Source organism: Bubalus kerabau, chromosome 3, assembly GCF_029407905.1.
Source record: "Bubalus kerabau isolate K-KA32 ecotype Philippines breed swamp buffalo chromosome 3, PCC_UOA_SB_1v2, whole genome shotgun sequence".
Lineage (NCBI taxonomy): Eukaryota > Metazoa > Chordata > Mammalia > Artiodactyla > Bovidae > Bubalus > Bubalus kerabau.
In genome coordinates, this window is record NC_073626.1 from 59845079 (window position 1) to 59867724 (window position 22646).

Sequence of the window (22646 nt, forward strand, 5' to 3'; positions counted from 1 at the left end):
CTGCAGAAACATACTCTGTATTGAGTCTATGGTTACCAACGATCCCCCCAGAACAAAACCCCAAGAATTGCAAGATTTTCTCTTGGGAAGCCTTTGTTTACTGGAAGGCTTATTAACTCAATAATAAGGGAGAGTAAAGACTTCAAAACTAAAGATCTGTTTTTGTCAGTTCAATCTATATTGTCATCTGCTCTGGAAACCCTGAGCTTGTTCTAAAGTAAACTGAACTATCATGAAGAAAATCAGCCATCAAAAATAATGAAAACAAACCTCTTACACTCATTTTTTTCTTATTTGTAAATTAAAAAAATTTAACTTCATTAAGTCTGGGGACCAATGTATAGCTGCAAGCAGGAATTTTATGCCTTCTTAATCCAGAGAGGTGGGCAATGGTGTGGGTTTAGACCAGAAGTAAGGATGTGGGTGCAGCAAATATGACAGCCCAACTAGAGACTGCTATAACTTATATCAGAGAATCTGAAACTCCCTACAGGCTATCTCGTTGTATGTGCATTCAACATAAACAAAAAGAAAATTCAAGTCCAGTAAAAAGGGCTAAATTAGTGAATCACAGACTTTTGCTAAACAACAGTCAATGATTTGGGCAAAGGACTTAAGTAGCTACGCTTATTTGCTATTAGTAGAATAAAGAAATGTTTGAACCTGGTTCTCAATGCTTGAATAATAAGATTCCTTTTCAAGGAAAAACAATTTTTTTGAGAACTCATAGATAAAAGTCAAATCTATCACTTTAGATGTCACTTGAAGCCAACTTGATTATAGTAAACAAACTCAGCTGTAAACATTTTTTTTATAACACTGTCAATTCAGTTCAATCGCTCAGTCATGTCCAACTCTTTGCGACCCCATGAATCGCAGCACGCCAGGCCTCCCTGTCCATCACCAACTCCCGGAGTTCACCCAGACTCACGTCCATCGAGTCAGTGGTGCCATCCAGCCATCTCATCCTCTGTCGTCCCCTTCTCCTCCTGCCCCCAATCCCTCCCAGCATCACAGTCTTTTCCAATGAGTCAACTCTTCGCATCAGGTGGCCAAAGTACTGGACTTTCAGCTTTAACATCATTCCTTCCAAAGAAATCCCAGGGCTGATCTCCTTCAGAATGGACTGGTTGGATCTCCTTGCAGTCCAAGGGACTCTCAAGAGTCTTCTCCAACACCACAGTTCAAAGGCATCAATTCTTCAGTGCTCAGCCTTCTTTACAGTCCAACTCTCACATCCATACATGACCACAGGAAAAACCATAGCCTTGACTAGATGAACCTTTGCTGGCAAAGTAATGTCTCTGCTTTTGAATATGCTATCTAGCTTGGTCATAACTTTCCTTCCAAGGAGTAAGTGTCTTTTAATTTCATGGCTACAGTCACCATCTGCAGTGATTTTGGAGCCCCCAAAAAATAAAGTCTGACACTGTCTCCACTGTTTTCCCATCTATTTCCTATGAATGAAGACACTAAAGATGTAAAGTGTTTACCTGGATGATCCAGAATATGATATATGCACCAAAAACTAAGTTTTTAAAATGATACAAATGAACTTACTTACAAAAGGGAAATAGAGTCACAGATGTAGAAAACATACTTACGGTTACCTAGGGGGACGGGGTGGGGAGGGTAAACTGGGAGATATGAATTGACACATACACACTACTATATATACAATAGGTAACTAATAAGAACCTACTGTATAGCACACGGAACTCTACCCAATACTCTGTAATGACATTTATGGAAATAGAATCCAAAAAGAGCAGATATGTGTATATGTATAAACCGATTCACACCCCTTGCCTTGCCTAAACACAGACACACACACACATACCCCTTGCCTTGCCTAAACACACACAGACGCATCCCTTTTGAGAGTTCTTTCCTCCTCTGTGGCTGCTTTTGACTCAGTCTGACCTAGATAGGGCCTGTGCTGGGTAAGGGCTTTGGTCTTAAGTAGCGTCAGAGCAAGCGCACTCACTCCCTAGCAAGGTCTTATTACTAGCTACAGAGTCTCTCTGTGCAGTCATACATCACTGAGTGCAAAAGTCCAGTGGAATGCTTGAGTCCCATGCATGCTCTCACAGAACTGTGAGAGGAGGCAAGGACACAGGACCCTCCAGTGCTGGGACTCTCTACTGGGGCGAGCAAGAGGGAACCCGATAGAAATGCTGCGAGCCACAGAGCCACTCAGAAAGCCTGTAAATATAAACATAACAACACATTATGAATATATAAGTATAAATATACCTACAGAAAAATCAGAAAGTTGAACTTTTTTGTATTCAAGGGGACAGTCATTCATTTATCGGTTCAGTTATCAGTAAACACATTTGGGAACTGTAAAAATCTAATCAATTCAGTTCAGTTCAGTCGCTCAGTCGTGTCCGACTCTTTGCGACCCCATGAATCGCAGCACGCCAGGCCTCCCTGTCCATCACCAACTCCCGGAGTTCACTCAGACTTACGTCCATCGAGTCGGTGATGCCATCCAGCCATCTCATCCTCTGTCGTCCCCTTCTCCTCCTGCCCCCAATCCCTCCCAGCATCAGAGTCTTTTCCAATGAGTCAACTCTTCTCACGAGGTGGCCAAAGTACCAAGTCTTTGAGTCTAGTCTCTTTTTTCAATGAAAAAGAAGAGGAAACCAAATTATAACTTAATTTTTATTCTTTGTATTACAAGTGTATAATTAATACACTGGAGTTTCCATTTCAGAAAGGAAGAAGAGAAATCACATTTTGCAGCTTTCCTGAACTAATACAGTGAAATGCAGAAGTTTTGTTAACTGTGATATTATTATGACACGTTGCCATAATATGAATGTCATCAACTCAAGACTGACCTGAAAACCAAAATTAAAAAAAAAAAAACAGAGAAAAAAAGAAAAAAAAAAAAAAGAGAGAGAGGAAAAAAAAAAAGAAAACCCTCAAGACCAGATTTCAGTCTACCCCTTTGAGCTGACAAACGTTGGCCAAATGTCCTCTATAGAACCTGTAAGTTAGTAGTTGGTAATTATAAAACAATAAAGTGTATATTTCTGCTCCTGGCAATAATTATGTATCAGTTAAAAAGTATACATTGTCTAAAAATCACCATATTTGATGTCTCGTTAAAACAAAATTACAAATATTAAGATGAGAGGACTTAAAGTTAGATGGGAAAATATTCAATTGAAGCAGTATAAAATGCATTACTCTGAGGCAAAGTGTGGTCTGGAGATCCCTGGAGTGAAGACCCTTTTAGACAATCTGTGGAGTAAGAACTGTTTTCATAACAAAGCTAAAATTTCCTTGCTATTCTCATTTTCTCTTACGTGTATAGTCGAGTTTTCCAGAGGTTCCATGTTTTGTAACATCATCATTACTCTGTCAGCAAATAGAATATATGTTTGCATATGTCTATATTCTAACATTTCTCATTTTTAATTTATAATTCATTAAATATTGATAGATATGACCCACATAAACAAAAGCTTTTCGGGATCCTAAATAACTTTTCAGAGTAAAGGAATCTTGAGACCGAAAGGTTTGAGAATTACTGTTTTAGGGGATACACCTCAAGTGAAAGAGCACGCCTCATCACATTTCCACTCTATACGGAAGAATCTAGAAGATTGAACCTATAATTGAAGAGTGCAGGCTTTATGAAGACAGTGACTGTTTCTGTCTGCTTTCTCCTCAGAATTTAGCATGATGCCAGGCACATAATTTGTTGTTGTTCAGCTGCTAAGTCATCTCTGACTTTTTGCAACCCCATGAACTGCATGCAGCATGCCAGGTTTCTCTGCCTTTCACTATCTCCTGGAGTTTGCTTCAACTCATGTCCATTGAGTCACTGATACCATCCAATGATCTCATCCTCTATATAAGACACATTATAGGCATTAGAATATTTCATAAAATAATAAGTGAATTAATACAGCTGAAACTCAAACAGCACAGGGGTTACAAGTACCAACTTGCGTCCAAGTTGAAAATCCACATATAATCTTACAGTCAGCCTTGGATACATGCATATCCAAGGTTCCACATCTGAGGATTCAGCCAACCTCAGATAGTGTAGTACTGCAGTACACATTTAGTGAAAAATGTGCATATAAGTGGATCCATGCAGGTCAAACCTGCGTTGTCCAAGGGTCCACAGCACACACACATGCATACATGCATTTCTAAATGAAAGCTTTGCCATCTGACTTACTCAAGGTCACATAAAAAGTCAGCAAGAAACCCAGAACTATATTCCAGATCTCCATTCCTATTCTGTTACTCCCTGAGTCAAGGGTACTTTTGTTTTTGTTCATTTTTGTTCTGTAATCTATTGAGAGCACGAATACTCAGATATTGCCGCTGTAGGATGGCAGCTTCTCATGCTGTTATGTGAATTGAGCACTGCTCAGTTTGTTTCTGGCTTTAAGTGTAATCAGAACAGTGTTACACCAAAGGGCTATCATCACAAGGAAATGGCAAGAGTGATCAGATAAAATGCATCTTTCTCTCTTCCCACAACAGAGTCGAATTTTTCATGATTCATCCTTATTCTAATTCTTCAGTTCAGTTCAGTCCTTCAGTCGTGTCCGACTCTTTGCCGCCCCATGAATCTCAGCATGACAGGCCTCCCTGTCCATCACCAACTCCCGGAGTTCACTCAGACTCACGTCCATCGAGTCAGTGGTGCCATCCAGCCATCTCATCCTCTGTCGTCCCCTTCTCCTCCTGCCCCCAATCCCTCCCAGCATCAGAGTCTTTTCCAATGAGTCAACGCTTCGCATGAGGTGGCCAAAGTACTGGACTTTCAGCTTCAGCATCATTCCTTCCAAAGAAATCCCAGGGCTGATCTCCTTCAGAATGGACTGGTTGGATCTCCTTGCAGTCCAAGGGACTCTCAAGAGTCTTCTCCAACACCACAGTTCAAAAGCATCAATTCTTCAGCGCTCAGCTTTCTTCACAGTCCAACTCTCACATCCATACATGACCACAGGAAAAACCATAGCCTTGACTAGACGAACCTTTGTTAGCAAAGTAATGTCTCTGCTTTTGAATATGCTATCTAGGTTGGTCATAACTTTCCTTCCAAGGAGTAAGCGCCTTTTAATTTCATGGCTGCAGTCACCATCTGTAGTGATTTTGGAACCCAGAAAAATAAAGTCTGACACTGTTTCCACTGTTTCCCCATCTATTTGCCATGACGTGCTGGGGCCGGATGCCATGATCTTCGTTTTCTGAATGTTGAGCTTTAAGCCAACTTTTTCACTCTCCACTTTCACTTTCATCAAGAGGCTTTTTAGTTCCTCTTCACTTTCTGCCATAAGGGTGGTGTCATCTGCATATCTGAGTTTATTGATATTTCTCCCGGCAATCTTGATTCCAGCTTGTACTTCTTCCAGCCCAGTGTTTCTCATGATGTACTCTGCATACAAGTTAAATAAGCAGGGTGACAATATACAGCCTTGACGTACTCCTTTTCTCATTTGAAACCAGTCTGTTGTTCCATGTCCGGTCCTAACTGTTGCTTCCTGACCTGCATCCAGATTTCTCAAGAGGCAGGTCAGGTGGTCAGGAACATCTCTTTCAGAATGCTCCACAGTTAATGTGATCCACACAGTCAAAGGCTTTGGCATAGTCAATAAAGCAGAAATAGATGTTTTTCTGGAACTCTCTTGCTTTTTTGATGATCCGGCAGATGTTGGCAATTTGATCTCTGGTTCCTCTGCCTTTTCTAAAACCAGCTTGAACATCAGGAAGTTCATGGTTCACGTATTGCTGAAGCCTGGCTTGGAGAATTTTGAGCATTACTTTACTAGCATTACTTTTCACAATAAACTGTGGAAAATTCTGAAAGAGATGGGAATACCAGACCACCTGACCTGCCTCTTGAGAAATTTGCATGCAGGTCAGGAAGCAACAGTTAGAACCGGACATGGAACAACAGACTGGTTCCAAATAGGAAAAGGAGTTCGTCAAGGCTGTATATTGTCACCCTGTTTATTTAACTTGTATGCAGAGTACATCATGAGAAACACTGGGCTGGAAGAAACACAAGCTGGAATCAAGATTGCCGGGAGAAATATCAATAAACTCAGATATGCAGATGACACCACCCTTATGGCAGAAAGTGAAGAGGAACTAAAAAGCCTCTTGATGAAAGTGAAAGTGGAGAGTGAAAAAGTTGGCTTAAAGCTCAACATTCAGAAAACGAAGATCATGGCATCCGGCCCCAGCACTTCATGGCAAATAGATGGGGAAACAGTGGAAACAGTGTCAGACTTTATTTTTCTGGGTTCCAAAATCACTACAGATGGTGACTGCAGCCATGAAATTAAAAGGCGCTTACTCCTTGGAAGGAAAGTTATGACCAACCTAGATAGCATATTCAAAAGCAGAGACATTACTTTGCCAACAAAGGTTCGTCTAGTCAAGGCTATGGTTTTTCCTGTGGTCATGTATGGATGTGAGAGTTGGACTGTGAAGAAGGCTGAGCACCGAAGAATTGATGCTTTTGAACTGTGGTGTTGGAGAAGACTCTTGAGAGTCCCTTGGACTGCAAGGAGATCCAACCAGTCCATTCTGAAGGAGATCAGCCCTGGGATTTCTTTGGAAGGAATGATGCTAAAGCTGAAACTCCAGTACTTTGGCCACCTCATGCGAAGCGTTGACTCATTGGAAAAGACTCTGATGCTGGGAGGGATTGGGGGCAAGAGGAGAAGGGGATGACAGAGGATGAGATGGCTGGATGGCATCACTGACTTGATGGACGTGAGTCTGAGTGAACTCCGGGAGTTGGTGATGGACAGGGAGGCCTGGCGTGCTGCGATTCATGGGGTCACAAAGAGTTGGACACGACTGAGCGACTCATCTCTCTCTCTCTTACTAGCATGTGTCTCCTCCTTTCTTTGGCCACATCATCAAACTCCTGGCAAACTTTACATTAATAACACTTGGGAGCTTCCAGAATGCAAACAGTAAAACCATTAATGGTTTTTGGGAAATATGCTTTATACTCTCAATGTTGTTTTGAAACGCACACCCCCTCCCCTGGCGCCTGGTGTTTGTAAGAGAGTTGAGAGAAGTTTGCTTGCTGCCTTACTTATGGTTACATAAATGTAAGGCCCACTGAGTACAAAGAAGAAAGGGGGAAAGAAAACTTCAGGCCTTGTGAGGAGGAGCACTGGACTCCTGTGAGAAGAAACTGCTTTTAAAGATGGGAAGGCTAAGATAAAGCCAACATGGTGGTTGGCACGCCCTCCCAGTCACCTGGAAGGAATTCTCTATGCACTCATCCTAGCAACAACGTCCTGTCCGAAGTTAGGCCCGCAGCACCCAGACGGCAGTGAAGGTTCCTACTGCTGGTGAAACTTGCTGCTCCGAAGCCATAGGAAGGTTGCAAATCACGGCATTGGAGGAGGAAAACACGTTCTTGAAACTTCTTGAGTACCTCTTAATTCATTCAATACTGACCTCCGGAGATCCTGATTGGATAGAGCTGACTCTCATTATTCACAGTGGTTATGTTCTACCCAATCACTGCCAACATGAATAAGTGATTCCTGAACCACTGCCCCTAGGGGAACTACAAGGTTAGATTCCCGTCAGCCTCTGGTCACGTTTTTGTTAACCAATCAATAAATAACCTTGTTTTTTGTTCATTTCTGTTTTAAAATATCTTATTTAATACGTACTGCTAATTCTTCAACATTGGATTCACAACCAAAAGCCCTATAACTGAAGCCTGAATGAAGCTTACATAACACACATTGTTTTTCTATGAGGAAAAATTTTTCCTTCAGTCCTACCACAGCCTTCTTGTTTAAAATTGTGGGCAACTATGGAGAACAGTGTGGAGATTCCTTAAAAAACTGGAAATAGAACTGCCTTATGATCCAGCAATCCCACTGCTGGGCATACACACTGATGAAACCAGAATTGAAAGAGACACGTGTACCCCAATGTTCATCGCAGCACTGTTTATAATAGCCAGGACATGGAAGCAACCTAGATGTCCATCAGCAGATGAATGGATAAGAAAGCTGTGGTACATATACACAATGGAGTATTACTCAGCCATTAAAAAGAATACATTTGAATCAGTTCTAATGAGGTGGATGAAACTGGAGCCTATTATACAGCATGAAGTAAGCCAGAAAGAAAAACACCAATACAGTATACTAATGCATATATATGGAATTTGGAAAGATGGTAACAATAACCCTGTGTACGAGACAGCAAAAGAGACACTGATGTATAGAACAGTCTTTTGGACTCTGTGGGAGAGGGAGACGGTGGGATGATTTGGGAGAATGGCATTGAAACATGTATAATATCATATATGAAACGAGTCACCAGTCCAGGTTCGATGCACGATACTGGATGCTTGGGGCTGGAGCACTGGGACGACCCAGAGGGATGGTATGGGGAGGGAGGAGGGAGGAGGGTTCAGGATGGGGAACACATGTATACCTGTGGTGGATTCATTTTGATATATGGCAAAACCAATACAATATTGTAAAGTTAAAATAAAATTAAAAAAAAATTGTGGGCAAAATATACATAACATGAAACTGACTCTTTAACCGATTTTAACTGTACAGTTAGGTGGCATTAAGTACACTTACCTTGCTGTGCAACTATGATCAACATCCATCTCCAGAACTTTCTGATCTTCTCGAATTGAAAACTCTGCATCTGTTGCACAGTAGCTTTCCCCCATCACACCGCACCCTTCCTCCAGCCCCCTGGCACCACCACTCTTCTTTCCATGATAGTCATCCTGTGCCTAGGAACACAGCCCTTCAACACTATGCCTGGGGGGCACTGTAAGCAACAGGATCTCTCCCTACCGCCACCAAATGCACACAAAAATATAAAAAGCATGGTGGCATATCGATTGCAGAAAGGGCGCTTACTAAGGATGAGGGCTGAAACAAGGCAGAGAATTGACAGTTGAGGTTGACCTCAGCTGGGATCCTGTGTGTTGGAAGCCTCAAATTTTTCATTGTTCTGTGCATGTGCACAAATGCTTATAAAAGCACTGTAAGGACTGATTACGAAGTTAAGATAAATCTCAGCAAGACATAAATGTGCAAACACCGGATCCATGAATAACGAGCACTGGCCATGTGGAAATGATAATCTTTGTTTCCTCTATTCCAGGCAGTAAGGAGAAAGCGCTCACAGGGCTGCCTTACACCATTTTACTAGAGAGCTAGCCTATGTCAGTCGGTAACTGACAACTACAAACTGAAGCAGTTCTAGTTCATGTGGAGGATGAATTTAACCATTATCTCAACCCCCTCTGCATGAAACAGAGACTAAGTACTCAAGTACCAGTTATCAGTCACTTACTATATGACAGGCACTGTACTCAACAATTTACACGTATTATTGAATTACACGCCCCCAACACTCTATGAGGAAGCTGAAGGTTAGAGAAGTATCTCATTCATTATTACACAGTGGCAAATTGAGATCTGAACTCAGGTCAATCCAACTCCAGGACCTGAGATCCCAATTGCTACACAATTCTAATCAAGCTAAAAGGGAAAAAGGATTTGATTTACTCAGAAGTGTATAGGGGCATATGTTAGGATTATAACATTACAAAGATTTATATGTTGAAAAATAAATTTACCAAACAAATAAAACTTTATAAGCCTGATCTAATACTGCTCCACAACAAAGACTATCTGAAATCCTTCAGGGCATCTGGTTTGTGTCTGGTTTTCCTTAATCTTTAATGATGGGCAAATCTAATGCATTATGTAAGGCCATTTTTTCTCAAGAGATGTAGATACCTCTTAAGAATTTGATGAAAATGCATTAACTTTTCAGGCTACTGAGTTGCATTTTAGTGCACTGAGGCAGTAAATTAGTGTACAATGTGCGAAAGTAGTGACCTAAAAAATAAATATTTGATATGAACCACTGCACTCTCTTGGGGAAAAAAGTAATGGATTAACTCTCTTAGGAGTCCTTAGCTTCCCCAAAAGTAGTAGGAAAAATAAATCTCCTGTGGCCTGGAAACAGCTTCTGTTTCTTGCTGGCTATATTTGTTTCGCTTTTTAATAGTTCATTTGATTAGACCTTGTGGCTCCCAAAGCTAAGGTTGAGAGTTTGATCCCTACAGAGGCCACTTCAATTTAGAGAACAAAAAGCCCCATTCTCTGCTCCCAGACCTTACCCCAAATCCCTGCCAGGTGTCTGCCCTCCGGTCAAATGAGAAACTGGCAAAGGAAGTACTAGGAAGTCGCACAGTACTAGGAAGTAGAAAAATGTACTAGAACAGCACTGAGAAGCAGAAAAATGGGCACCCTTCATGACGGTGTTCCTTTCCTTTTCTGTGTTCACAATGCTCTGATATAATTCACAGAGGGTAGATGACTACATTTTTTCTTTTACCACTGGAAAGCTGAGGAAAACTTTGTTACCCATCATGAAATTCACTATCTTCTAAGTCATTCTAAGTTATTCTAAGATCAAAGAGCTGACAATATCCTCTTTTAATAAACAATGAAAAAACACATCCTCTGAGCAATATTAATCTGCAACTTTAGGATAGGAAGTAACTTAATAGTAGTCAATCGAAACTGAAATACAATTTTCATATGAATAAAAGATATTATTTAAAAGTAATTCCATGAGCAATTTAATATTAAAGTAGGATTTTCATTATGTGTTAAGAATTTATTCAGGGAAACAAGTTTCTCAAATTATAGCAGAAAATCTTTTACTAGTATCACAGTCTTTTCATTTAAGTCTTCCTGAATAAATCTGTATTTTCTAATTATACAGGACTAAAAATAATTTAATATAACAAATAAAATTCTTTTTACTTCAAATGCTTACTTAAATAGTATAAAATCATTTTATTTTCTGAGGGAAAAATATATCAACTTTTTAAGTATGAAGTGTACATTAAGATTTATTCACTTAAATTATAATTTTTAAAGTTTCACATATAAAGATGAATAAGATCTAAGTGTATATGTTATTGTTAATAAAGTTTTTAATTTTTCGAATGTCACATACAGCCTTTATTATTCATAGATTTATTCCTTTTAAGAAGTAGTCAAATGAATCAGCTCACCCTTGACTGTAACAAAATACTGTTTGGTGACTTGTGACAGACAGGGTTTTAACCTCTGACAGCGAGATTCATTGTGGAGCAAGAGCCAATCACAGATCCCGACGACACTTGTCTCATCAAAGTTGGAATATAAAAAGCCACTTGGAATACAGTATAAAAGATTCACTGGTGTGGCAAGTTGTCTCTCAGACTGGGCAGGCATTAACGTTTGGCTTGGCGTTACTCAAAAGCAAAAGAAAAGTAAAAGGAAGAAGTAAGAACAAGGGAAAAGATTGTATTGATTTTAAAACCATGCAAAAACTGCAAATCTCTGTTTATATTTACCTATTTATGCTGATTGTTGCTGGCCCAGTGGATCTGAATGAGAACAGCGAGCAGAAGGAAAATGTGGAAAAAGAGGGGCTGTGTAATGCATGTTTGTGGAGGGAAAACACTACATCCTCAAGACTAGAAGCCATAAAAATCCAAATCCTCAGTAAACTTCGCCTGGAAACAGCTCCTAACATCAGCAAAGATGCTATCAGACAACTTTTGCCCAAGGCTCCTCCACTCCTGGAACTGATTGATCAGTTCGATGTCCAGAGAGATGCCGGCAGTGACGGCTCCTTGGAAGACGATGACTACCACGCCAGGACGGACGCGGTCATTACCATGCCCACGGAGTGTGAGTAGTCCTGCTGGTGCGGAGCAGCGGCTCTGCTGGCCGCTGTTCTAGTGTTCATGAGAAACCGGTCTATTTTCAGGCTCTTTTAACAAGCTGCTGGCTTGTATGTAAGGAGGAGGGGAAAGAGCTTTTTTCAAGATTTCATGAGAAATAGACCAATGAGACTGAAAGCTGCCACATTATTTGTTTCCTTAGAGAGCTAAAAAGCTAAAAATCAAAAATGCAATGCTTGCATAGCATTCATGTTATATAGTTTAGTATGACAACTATAACATGTTTATGTTTTCACAGCTTAATGCTACCAAGGTAAAGGATTGGGAGACAGTATCAGCAATGCGAAAATTTTACATGAAAGTTCCTAATTGCATTTGGTTGCCTGAAATATGCATTTATAATAACAGGGTTTTTTTTTTTTCCATTAATAAAAGAGAAAGGAAGAAATCTGTAGAGGTTGAAGCCTATTTGGGCATTTGCTGAACACTTAGAATGACTTCTGTTATTCAAAACTATTTCTCATAGAGTTTTTATGTTCTTCACAGAGTATCTAATTTTGAAAGCTATTACAGTGGAAAGGATAAAAGAATATTCTTAATAAACTTAATGTATTAGTAAGAGCAATAAGGAAGTAAACACAGCATAATGAAAAATCATGAGCTAATCAGCAGAAAATGCTAAGAAATAAACATTTTAATTGAGTAGGTTATGGCTTACAAAGTTCCACTTATACCCTGACCATGGTACTATTGTTGAGAGTACCTGGTCTGCACATATCTAGGAGGCACATGCTTAATAACCTTCTAAAATATTATTTTATTCCTCATAGGAGGGAGAACTATTACCTATATGTAGTACCTATGTTGTTTCTGAAAGATAATATGTTTCATATATTTCTGTTGCAGTCAGTTCAAACCTATACTCAAGGAAAGGGAGACAGGCACCTGAACAGAGAAGGCATGACCAGAAAGAGTTTTGTGCCATGTGTCTGCGATCTTGCTTTATACAGGGCTCTACCCACTTTAAACTGGACTCAAAACAGTTTCAAAATACTTCTTTTTCTTATTAAGTAACTAGGTTATAAGGAAACAAATAAGTTTCCTTTAAGACTGTGCTATCAGATAATCCTGGAATAGATTTGCCTTATTTATAAACAATCTTGAGAAAACAAAAAGGCAAGAAATTGCTAAGTGCTTCTGCTTACAATGACAGCCTGGCCCTAAAGACAATGTTTTCTAAGTTTTGAAACAGCTTGAATACAACATCTAAGTTTTGGTGCTAATTACCTGCTAGTTTTTTTATTTTTTTCCTTTAAAAGGCTGTCCCAGCGTCCTAACATAACAGATGCACTATATTTTCTGCTAATTCCCGAGGCTCAGTTAGTTGCTCACTGTGTCTTGTCCCCAGGTAATTCAGGCCTGGGGGAAGGGTTCCTTCCTCCAGACTGATTGGTACAGCTGCTCAGTAAGTGTAACTACTCAGATTCCCAAAGAATTCTAAGTGGATGTTCTTCCACAGTGTCTCTTGTTCTCTCTAATCATCATCATTTTAAAATTTCATCCACTTTTCATTCCTTAATAGAATTTTCCTTAGTCCACAGTTCTCTGGAAAGGAAGTAGGCTGCTCATAACAGCTGAAAAAACATATACCTAAAAGATTCTGAAAAGCTGTAATAACTGTTATAGTTGATATTTTGCTGTTATGAATGAAATGCTACATATTTTTCTATTTTAAAAGACTAAATATGCACACATTATTCCAATTAAAAAAATGTTCATAGATTGATATGGAGGTGTTCGTTCATTTTTCATAAAAATGATCTTAGTAACTTTTTTTTCTTATTCATTTATAGCTGATCTTCTAACGCAAGTGGAAGGAAAACCCAAATGTTGCTTCTTTCAATTTAGCTCTAAGATACAATACAATAAACTAGTAAAGGCCCAACTGTGGATATATCTGAGACCCGTCAAGACTCCTGCGACAGTGTTTGTGCAGATCCTGAGACTCATCAAACCCATGAAAGACGGTACAAGGTATACTGGAATCCGATCTCTGAAACTTGACATGAACCCAGGCACTGGTATTTGGCAGAGCATTGATGTGAAGACAGTGTTGCAAAACTGGCTCAAACAACCTGAATCCAACTTAGGCATTGAAATCAAAGCTTTAGATGAGAATGGTCATGATCTTGCTGTAACCTTCCCAGAACCAGGAGAAGATGGACTGGTAAGTGATTACTGAAAATAACATGCTAAAAACCTTGTTATGTGTTTACTCATAATGTGAATGAATAGTAGTGAAAAATAATTACCAGTTTCCTGTGCTTATAAGCCAGACAAAGGTACCTTACCCCAGTGGTAGCCCTGTACCCAACAAAAGTAGGTGTCCCATTTCACATCCTATGAAACACTCTCTTGATACTTTTACTTTGCATGAGGATTTAAAAGAAAAAAAGTTATACCATGGTCCTTAAGTTTTTAGGGAATTCTTTTGAATTGAGAATGAAATATAAAATGCTTTCCATTGATGTGCTACATGATTATATAAATAAAAACATGCAGTCTTCACAGTGGATTCTAGTACACACCCAACAACACATTTTCCCCCCCAGAAGAGTGACAAATTTGTTAAAATTCTTTCGCTTAATAAAGCAGAAAAATAAACTCTAAAAGTTATAATTAAAATAAAATGCTTTTACTTATAGAAATTAACTAGATATATGTTCAGGTTTATATACTATTAAATATACTATATTTAAGATCTCTCATGATAAATATGTTCCTTGTTTTATAGACTATTGATGCACTAATGTATATGTGGATTACTTTGTGAATTACCCCTGGTAAAATTAAAAATTTCAGGCTAGTTAACTTGTACTACTCAGCTATTTTCTGAACTGTCTTGCTGTTCTTTAACAGGAGTTAACTTAGGTAATGTCAACTAATTTAATATAAAGTCAAACAGAAAATAATGCCTTATATATTATAAAAATTAATAAAAAAACCATTTTAAAACCTACTATAAGTTTAGAGCTACTCACTCTTCTGGCATATCTATGCTTGTATTTACTTCTGTTTTCAAAAACTTTTTTAATGTGACCATACCTTTTATTTCCATTTATTGATATAATTTACAACAAAAGATTATACTTGCAAGCTTTATAGTTTTTAAATGGTCTTATTTGTAGAGAATATCATATCTAAATGATATCTAAATGTAAAGTAAATCATATCTAAATGAAAACATATTCTTTAAGACATTATAAAATTTTCCAGGTAATCAATTTTTCTTTAAATATACTACATAAAATGTTATTGACTCCCCAAATGATGTTATTTTGTATAATCTTAAATACCAATAATTACCATGTCTATTTTGATTTTATATAGGATAAAAAAGAATGTGTTCTTTTTCTAGGTAGCATTTTAATGATCAAAATTGGTGACGTGATAGAGGTTTTAAGTATTATTAAACAGATGACTAATAAGATGTATATTCCTCAGACTTTTCCATATAAAAGGAAAAATGTCTCAAATTCATGAAAAGATTGGTACAGAAGGAGGATTAGCAAATTGTAGTTTAAATATCTGAATGGAAACATTTTTTAGTGAAAGAATAAAGGGAATATCATTGTATCTTCTTCTGAATCTGCGCCTTTCTCTCTTGGAGTTAGTCTTTCCAACCCTATATACTTACCACTATCTTCATCACTCTACCTTCCTTTTTCCCATTACATCTGTGCAGTACTGGGCGGCAACTATCATGTTTCGGTGTTAATATCCAAGTTTCCCCGAATAACACCAAGTGAATGGAGGATGAATGAGTATACCTATCCCTCCAGGAGGCATCAGACATATTTAGCCACCATATTTAATCAATAAGCAGGAAGACATAAGCTAGCCTTGTCCCTCTTCTTTCCTCCCTGCTCCTTTCTCTTCTCTTCCCCCTCTCCCTTTACTGTCATCCATCAGTATTTTCAGAGCATCTATTATGTGCCAGGCATTCAGATACTCAAACCGAGGAAAACAAGAATAAACAAGACAAAGCTCTGACCACAGGGGAATCCCTAAGGCTACTGTAGACTTTTGAGCCATAAAGGAAGAATCAAGCCTAGTGTAAATGAAAACTCCTTAATGCTGTGCCTTTTAAAAAGAAATGTGACATTAGCAAAATGATTAGTTTCTTTCTTTAATAATGAGTCCTTGAGGTAGGAGAGTGTTTTGGGATCTATTATTAACTCTTCTTTCCTTTCCATACAGACTCCTTTTTTAGAAGTCAAGGTAACAGACACACCAAAAAGATCTAGGAGAGATTTTGGGCTTGATTGTGATGAGCGCTCCACAGAATCTCGATGCTGTCGTTACCCTCTAACTGTGGATTTTGAAGCTTTTGGATGGGATTGGATTATTGCACCTAAAAGATATAAGGCCAATTACTGCTCTGGAGAATGTGAATTTGTATTTTTGCAAAAGTATCCTCATACCCATCTTGTGCACCAAGCAAACCCCAGAGGTTCAGCTGGCCCCTGCTGCACTCCTACAAAGATGTCTCCAATTAATATGCTATATTTTAATGGCGAAGGACAAATAATATATGGGAAGATTCCAGCCATGGTAGTAGATCGCTGTGGGTGTTCATGAGATTTTTATTTGGTTCATAGCTTCCTAAAACATGGAAGGTCTTCCCCTCAACAATTTTGAAACTGTGAAATTATGTACCGCAGGCTATAAGCCTAGAGTAGGCTACAGTCACTTAAGCACAAGCTACAGTATATGAACTAAGAAGAGAGAATATATGCAATGGTTGGCATTTAACCATCAAAACAAATCGTATAATAAAAAGTTTTATGATTTCCAGAGTTTTTGAACTTGGAGATCAAATTCCATTTATGTTCAAATATATTACAACATATGCAGGTGAATGAAAGCAATTCTCCTTGTCTTCTGGTGAATTAAAGGAGTATGCTTTAAAATCTATTTCTTTACAGTTTCACTTAATATTTACAGAAAAATTTATATGTAGTATTGGTAAAATGCAGTATTGTTATATACCATTATTTGAAACATCCTTAAACACTTGAATTTATATTGTATGATAGCATACTTGGTAAGATGAGATTCCACAATATAGGGATGGTACACCATATGCAAGTTACCATTCCTCTACTGATTGATCCAGTACATTAACAGTTTTTGCCAATGGTGCTAATACAATAGGCTGAATGGCTGATGTCATCAGGTTTATCAAGCAAAAAACATTCAGTAAAGTAATAAGTTTCTCCTTTCTTCAGGTGCATTTTCACACTCCTCCCTATGGGCAATGGATGTTCTATAAAGAAAGAAAAATCATTTTTCCAGAGGTCTACATTCAATTCTGTAGCATACTTGGAGAAGCTGCATTGAAAAGGCAGTCAAAAAGTATTCATTTTGGTCAAAATTTCAAAATTATAGCCTGCCTTTGCAATACTGCAGCTTTTAGGATGAAATAATGGAAATGACTGATTCTATCAATATTGTATAAAAAGATTTTGAAACAGTTGCATTTATATAATATGTATACAATATTGTTTTGTAAATAAATGTCTCCTTTTTTATTTACTTTGGTATATTTTTACAGTAAGGACATTTCAAATTAAGTATTAAGGCACAAAGACATGTCATGTAGGACATAAAGCAAATGCTTATATTTCGGAGCAAATTAGTTGACTAAATAGTGGTCTTAAAACTCCATATGCTAATGGTTAGATGGTTATATTACAATCATTTTATATTTTTTTACATTATTAGCATTCACTTATGGATTCATGATGGCTGTATAATGTGAATGTGAAATTTCAATGGTTTACTGTCATTGTGTTCAAATCTCAACGTTCCATTATTTTAATACTTATAAATATTAAGCATACCAAAATGATTTAACTCTATTATCTGAAATCAGAATAATAAACTGATGATATCTTACAAATTGTTAATTTTATTTTATAATTTGATAATGAATATATTTCTGCATATATTTACTACTATTTTGTAAATCAGGATTTTGTTAATCAAATAAATTGTACTTATGATTAAGTGAAATTATTTCTTACATCCAATGTGTAGAAACAATGTAAGTTATATTAAAGTGTTTTCACCTTTTTTGAAAGACAACAGTTTCATGTTATAATGATTAACTCTAGATTTCTGGTTTCCACTTTATTATAAAAGTTTAATGACAGAGCACAAAAGTTTGGTTTAGAAATTTTAGGTCTGCTACTCTAGTTTCTCATGAGTGAAATTCCTGTTAAATTGGTTCTGGTCAAGTTGCTTTAAACATACAAAAGCAAGGACTAGTTACATCTGTTTCATTTCTCTTTATCTTGACCTGAAAACTATTTATATGTTTTCTTAGGTTCAATTTCCAAATGCATTGCAGTTGGCAAGGGTATATGGTCCTAGAGTTACAAGTTCTACTGAAGCCACAGGGACACAGGGAGAGTGCATCTTTTTCCTAGCACTTAATGAGACTGACACGCTTATCTGAGTTTGGGGGAATACATTTTCAAATTGAACTGAGAAATAATTATGAAGTGCCTAGAATCCTTACGTGCAACACTATTTATACATGTTTTTGAAGTGAGCTCTCTTCTCCACTCCTGGCCAGTTTAATAACTTAGCTCTAAAGAAGTGACTATGTTTAATTAGCAGTGACTAATTCTCTCTGGTGTTCTGATTCTTAAATAAATAATTTATAAGTATGATAAATACAATTTTAAACTATATTACAGCAATTTACACTCATACAAACAAAATGTACTATTTCTTCTAATTGTGATAATATTTAACACTGACAAGGCTGGAGCTATACGTGAGTTGCTCCTGGAGGGGTGCAGGGGCAGGAAGGAGCCAACTGTGGTGATGGGCTAAGGCCACTTTTTCGTTGCACATATCAGAACCTACTTTTGTCTGGGCCATGAGTATACATGACCTAAAAGTCTGGGTCAGCAGGTGCATTCACACACCTTAGGCTCTGGAGTACAAATAACTGGGGCCCTTGACCCCTACAGTGAGAAATGTGAGGAAGTATCCCTCTCAGTTTCCAAGGGCCCAGTCACAGGACCCCTCAATCTTCATACTCAGCCTTACCCATGGACCCCCAGGATCACATCACCAATCTCTCCATTTGGTAGTCCTTTTCAAAACCCATAAGACCATGAAAGAAAGCATCAGGACCAATTTCTTTTGTGACAAGACCTAGGCATTTTTCCCCCCTGTTTTGCCAAAGTCATAGGAATGGAAAATGTGCTTTGGTAGTCTGTTTATGGCCACATCACTTTCATTTTCAGCACCCCAAGAATATTCACTTGTGACATGTGACACTAATCCCTGAAATTTTCAGAAAATATCATGTAAAGTTCACTGTAATGTATCTGTTTTAATATTCTGAATGTTTTGTAATACTTCTCATGCTTCCCACAAATCTATATTAGTTTAAAAGCACAATACAAATTAAAAACAAACAGAAAACCCTTACAAACTCTATGGTTCTTTTTGTATTTAAATTTATTTTTGCACTTCTGTATAGAACTTTAATTTCTTAAACTAAAAAGACAATATTTTGACACTGACAGCAGATAAATTATAACTCAGTTACCCTATTCCCCCAAACAAAAACAGATCTACTTCACTTTAAGATACCGTATACTTATTGAAGAATATCTATGACCCTGTTGGGTCTGTTGAAAACTAGGGACACCCTCACCAGGAAAAAGAAAACTCATAATTTTGCATATAATATCAGGAAGTTTAGGGTCTTCCTAGAGTTTATTCATGGAGAAGGCAATGGCACCCCACTCCAGTACTTTGCCTGGAAAATCCCATGGATGGAGGAGCCTGGTAGGCTGCAGTCCATGGGGTCGCTAAGAGTCGGGCACGACTGAGCGACTTCCCTTTCACTTTTCACTTTCATGCATTGGAGGAGGAAATGGCAACCCACTCCAGTGTTCTTGCCTGCAGAATCCCAGGGACGGGGGAGTCTGGTGGGCTGCTGTCTATGGGGTCACACAGAGTCGGACACAACTGAAGTGATTTAGCAGCAGCAGCAGCAGCAGAGTTTATTCACAGAATCTAATTTACAAACCCTTAGGAGGTATATCAAGTTTTCCTTCTTAAGGTAAAAAATTGTTTACGAAGTATTAAAACATATTTATAAGGGCCTGGTTCCCAATTAATTAGTTTTAATTCTTAACTAATTTGAATGTTTGAAAAGGAAAATGAATATCAAATCATCCTAGATGTCTTAACATGGCTAAGTAAAAGTCATTCAGTCGTGTCTGACTCTTTGCAACCCCGTGGACTATACAGTCCATGGAATTCTCCAGGCTAGAATACTGGAATGGGTTGCCTTTCCCTTCTCCAGGGGATCATCCCAATCCAGGAATCAAACCCAGGTCTCCTGCATTGCAGGAGGATTCTTTATCAGCTGAGCCAGAAGGGAAGCCCAAGAATACTGGAGTGGGTAGCCTATCCCTTCTTCAGAGAATCTTCCCAACCCAGGAATCGAACTGGGGTCTCCTGCATTGCGGACGGATTCTTTACCAACTGAGCTATCAGGGAAGGCTCGACATGACTAAAACCCTTTCTAATTGCCAATTAATGATTGGATGATCTTTAAGAAACACAGAATGTTTTATAACCTGACTAAAGCCCTTGATAATTATAAAAACATTCTATGTTTCTTAAAGATCATCCAATCATCATTTGGCAAGTCTGTGGCAGATTTAACTAGACAGTTGAATAAAAAGCACTTCAAATTATGAACCCAAACTATTTTTTTGTGTCAAAAACAAAATCAATAAATCATCAAGGTTTTGATGTCTGCGTATCAGAATTAGGTAGGTATGAGGAAACAATATTTGCTGAGCACCTTTGCAGAATCTGTGCTCAGAACTTTCCTCACATGGTCAGTATAGGAGACATTACCGTCCTCATGTCACAGAAGAGAGCTCTGAGGAAGTGAGACATCAGGAGGCACCGCAGTGGCTGGTCTGGATTTGAACTCAGAGAAATCTGACATAATGATTCATTGCTCTAGTTACAACAATTCTTCACCAAATCCTAATGAAAAAGTGAAGCTATATTTTTTAATGTTTATAATTTATAATATAGCCTTATCTATATTCAGCATTGGTTTCTGCAAATGTTGTATGGCTGTATTTTAATAAGTATTAGGAGAAGGTAGAAGAAGAGCAGGTGACTAGCAAAGCCAAGAAACATAACATACAGAGAGAGAAGTGGATCAGTGTCAGAGGATGTGAGAGCTGCAAGAGACCTTAGAGACCATCTAATTAAATATGACAGAATATGACAGAACCCTCTAAAGAGAGGGATGCCCAAAGTCATAAATTGAACTGGTTCACAAACTGAAACAAGAGTTCTGCAATGCTGGAGGAGAGTGGGTTGTGGGTCAGAGTGAGAAGAAAGATTACAAGAGGCAAAATGCAGGAGAGCTACCAACGAAAACAGGCTCTGAGTCTTCGTTTGCTGGCTGAGGAATGTCCACACTGGGCACTAACTAAATATCCATAAGATGAAAACGATTTACATGTATCTAAATAAATCTATTATCAACTGGAGATTTTCTTGGACAAATAGACTCCAGAAGGAAATCTATGGCTGCTGCTGCTGCTGCTAAGTCGCTTCAGTTGTGTCCGACTCTGTGCGACCCCATAGATGGCAGCCCACCAGGCTCCCCCATCCCTGGGATTCTCCAGGCAAGAACACTGGAGTGGGTTGCCATTTCCTTCTCCAATGCATGAAAGTGAAAAGTGAAAGTGAAGTCGCTCAGTTGTGTCCGAACCTCAGCGACCCCATGGACTACAGCCTTCCAGGCTCCTCCGTCCATGGGATTTTCCAGGCAAGAACACTGGAGTGGGGTGCCAAAATCTATGGCAGTATGTCATTAAAACCACTACTTTACTCTGCATAGTAATACAAATGAACAATATCTTTCAAAGCACCTCACATTAATGATGTAATTTCATCTTCATAATGCTTAAAGTATTATTATTATGCCCATTTCATAGAGGGAACTGAGGTTCAAATAAATTAATCAAACCGCCCAAGGAAATATAGCATTTATATTTGTATATTAATTATACAAGAAACAGAAATCTAAGTCAAGTGTTAAATTTGTTTGATCATTCAGTCCAATAGTACTTATTAAAAATGTAGCTTGATAAAAAATTTCATTTAAGAAAATTTGCTGTATGACTCAGGGAACTCAAACCTGGGCTCTGTAACAACCTAGAGGGGTGGGAAAGGGTGGGAGATGAGAGGGAGGTTCAAAAGGGAGGGGACATATGTACACCTATGGCTAATTCATGTTGATTATGGCAGAAATGAAACAAATATTATAAAGTAATTACCCTTCAATTAAAAATAAATAAATTTTAAAAAATCACGCAAACAAAATTCCATTTAAAATATCACATGATCACTTTAAAAAATAAGACACACAAATACTACCCAGTAATATAACTAAGAAATTAAGCCTTAGGCTAAAATATGATATGCAAGTCATGACTTGCCTGGCACATGACATATAGTGTTGAAATTTCATTTGCATGGCCATTCAGTTCCAGTTTACACATTGCAAAACATATCAAAGTAAACTATACTAATTCTGGTCATTGCTGAGTACAATGTCAAGCAATGCAAAGTGGTACTAAATTTAGTTCATTCATGCCCAGATGGAATTTTATAGTCTTTAAAAAATTAATACATGTTCATTAGAGAGCATTCATTTACAGCAAGATTATCTTTGCTACCATTTAAAACACTAGATAGATTATTTACAAATACTTTACTAGCTTACCTTTCAAAAGACCTCAATGAATGTCACATCCTGTCAACAACACAGAAT

At 38.0% G+C, this 22646-nt stretch overlaps 1 protein-coding gene across 1 annotated transcript; it reads left to right on the forward strand.

The window, feature by feature from the left end:
* The first annotated feature begins 11257 nt into the window (after positions 1-11257).
* Positions 11258-17839, forward strand: MSTN (myostatin). The gene is made up of 3 exons (XM_055574715.1): positions 11258-11750; positions 13597-13970; positions 16004-17839. The coding sequence occupies exons 1-3, from the start codon at positions 11378-11380 to the stop codon at positions 16382-16384; spliced, it is 1128 nt and encodes a 375-aa protein (XP_055430690.1). The 5' UTR covers positions 11258-11377; the 3' UTR covers positions 16385-17839.
* Positions 17840-22646: the final 4807 nt, after the last annotated feature.

Bases quoted from the DNA above. Each gene is read 5' to 3' on its own strand.
- MSTN (XM_055574715.1), top strand. From the start codon at position 11,378: ATGCAAAAACTGCAAATCTCTGTTTATATTTACCTATTTATGCTGATT. The intron at 11,751-13,596 runs GTGAGTAGTCCT...ATTCATTTATAG, and splicing joins CATTACCATGCCCACGGAGT to CTGATCTTCTAACGCAAGTG. The intron at 13,971-16,003 runs GTAAGTGATTAC...CTTTCCATACAG, and splicing joins AACCAGGAGAAGATGGACTG to ACTCCTTTTTTAGAAGTCAA.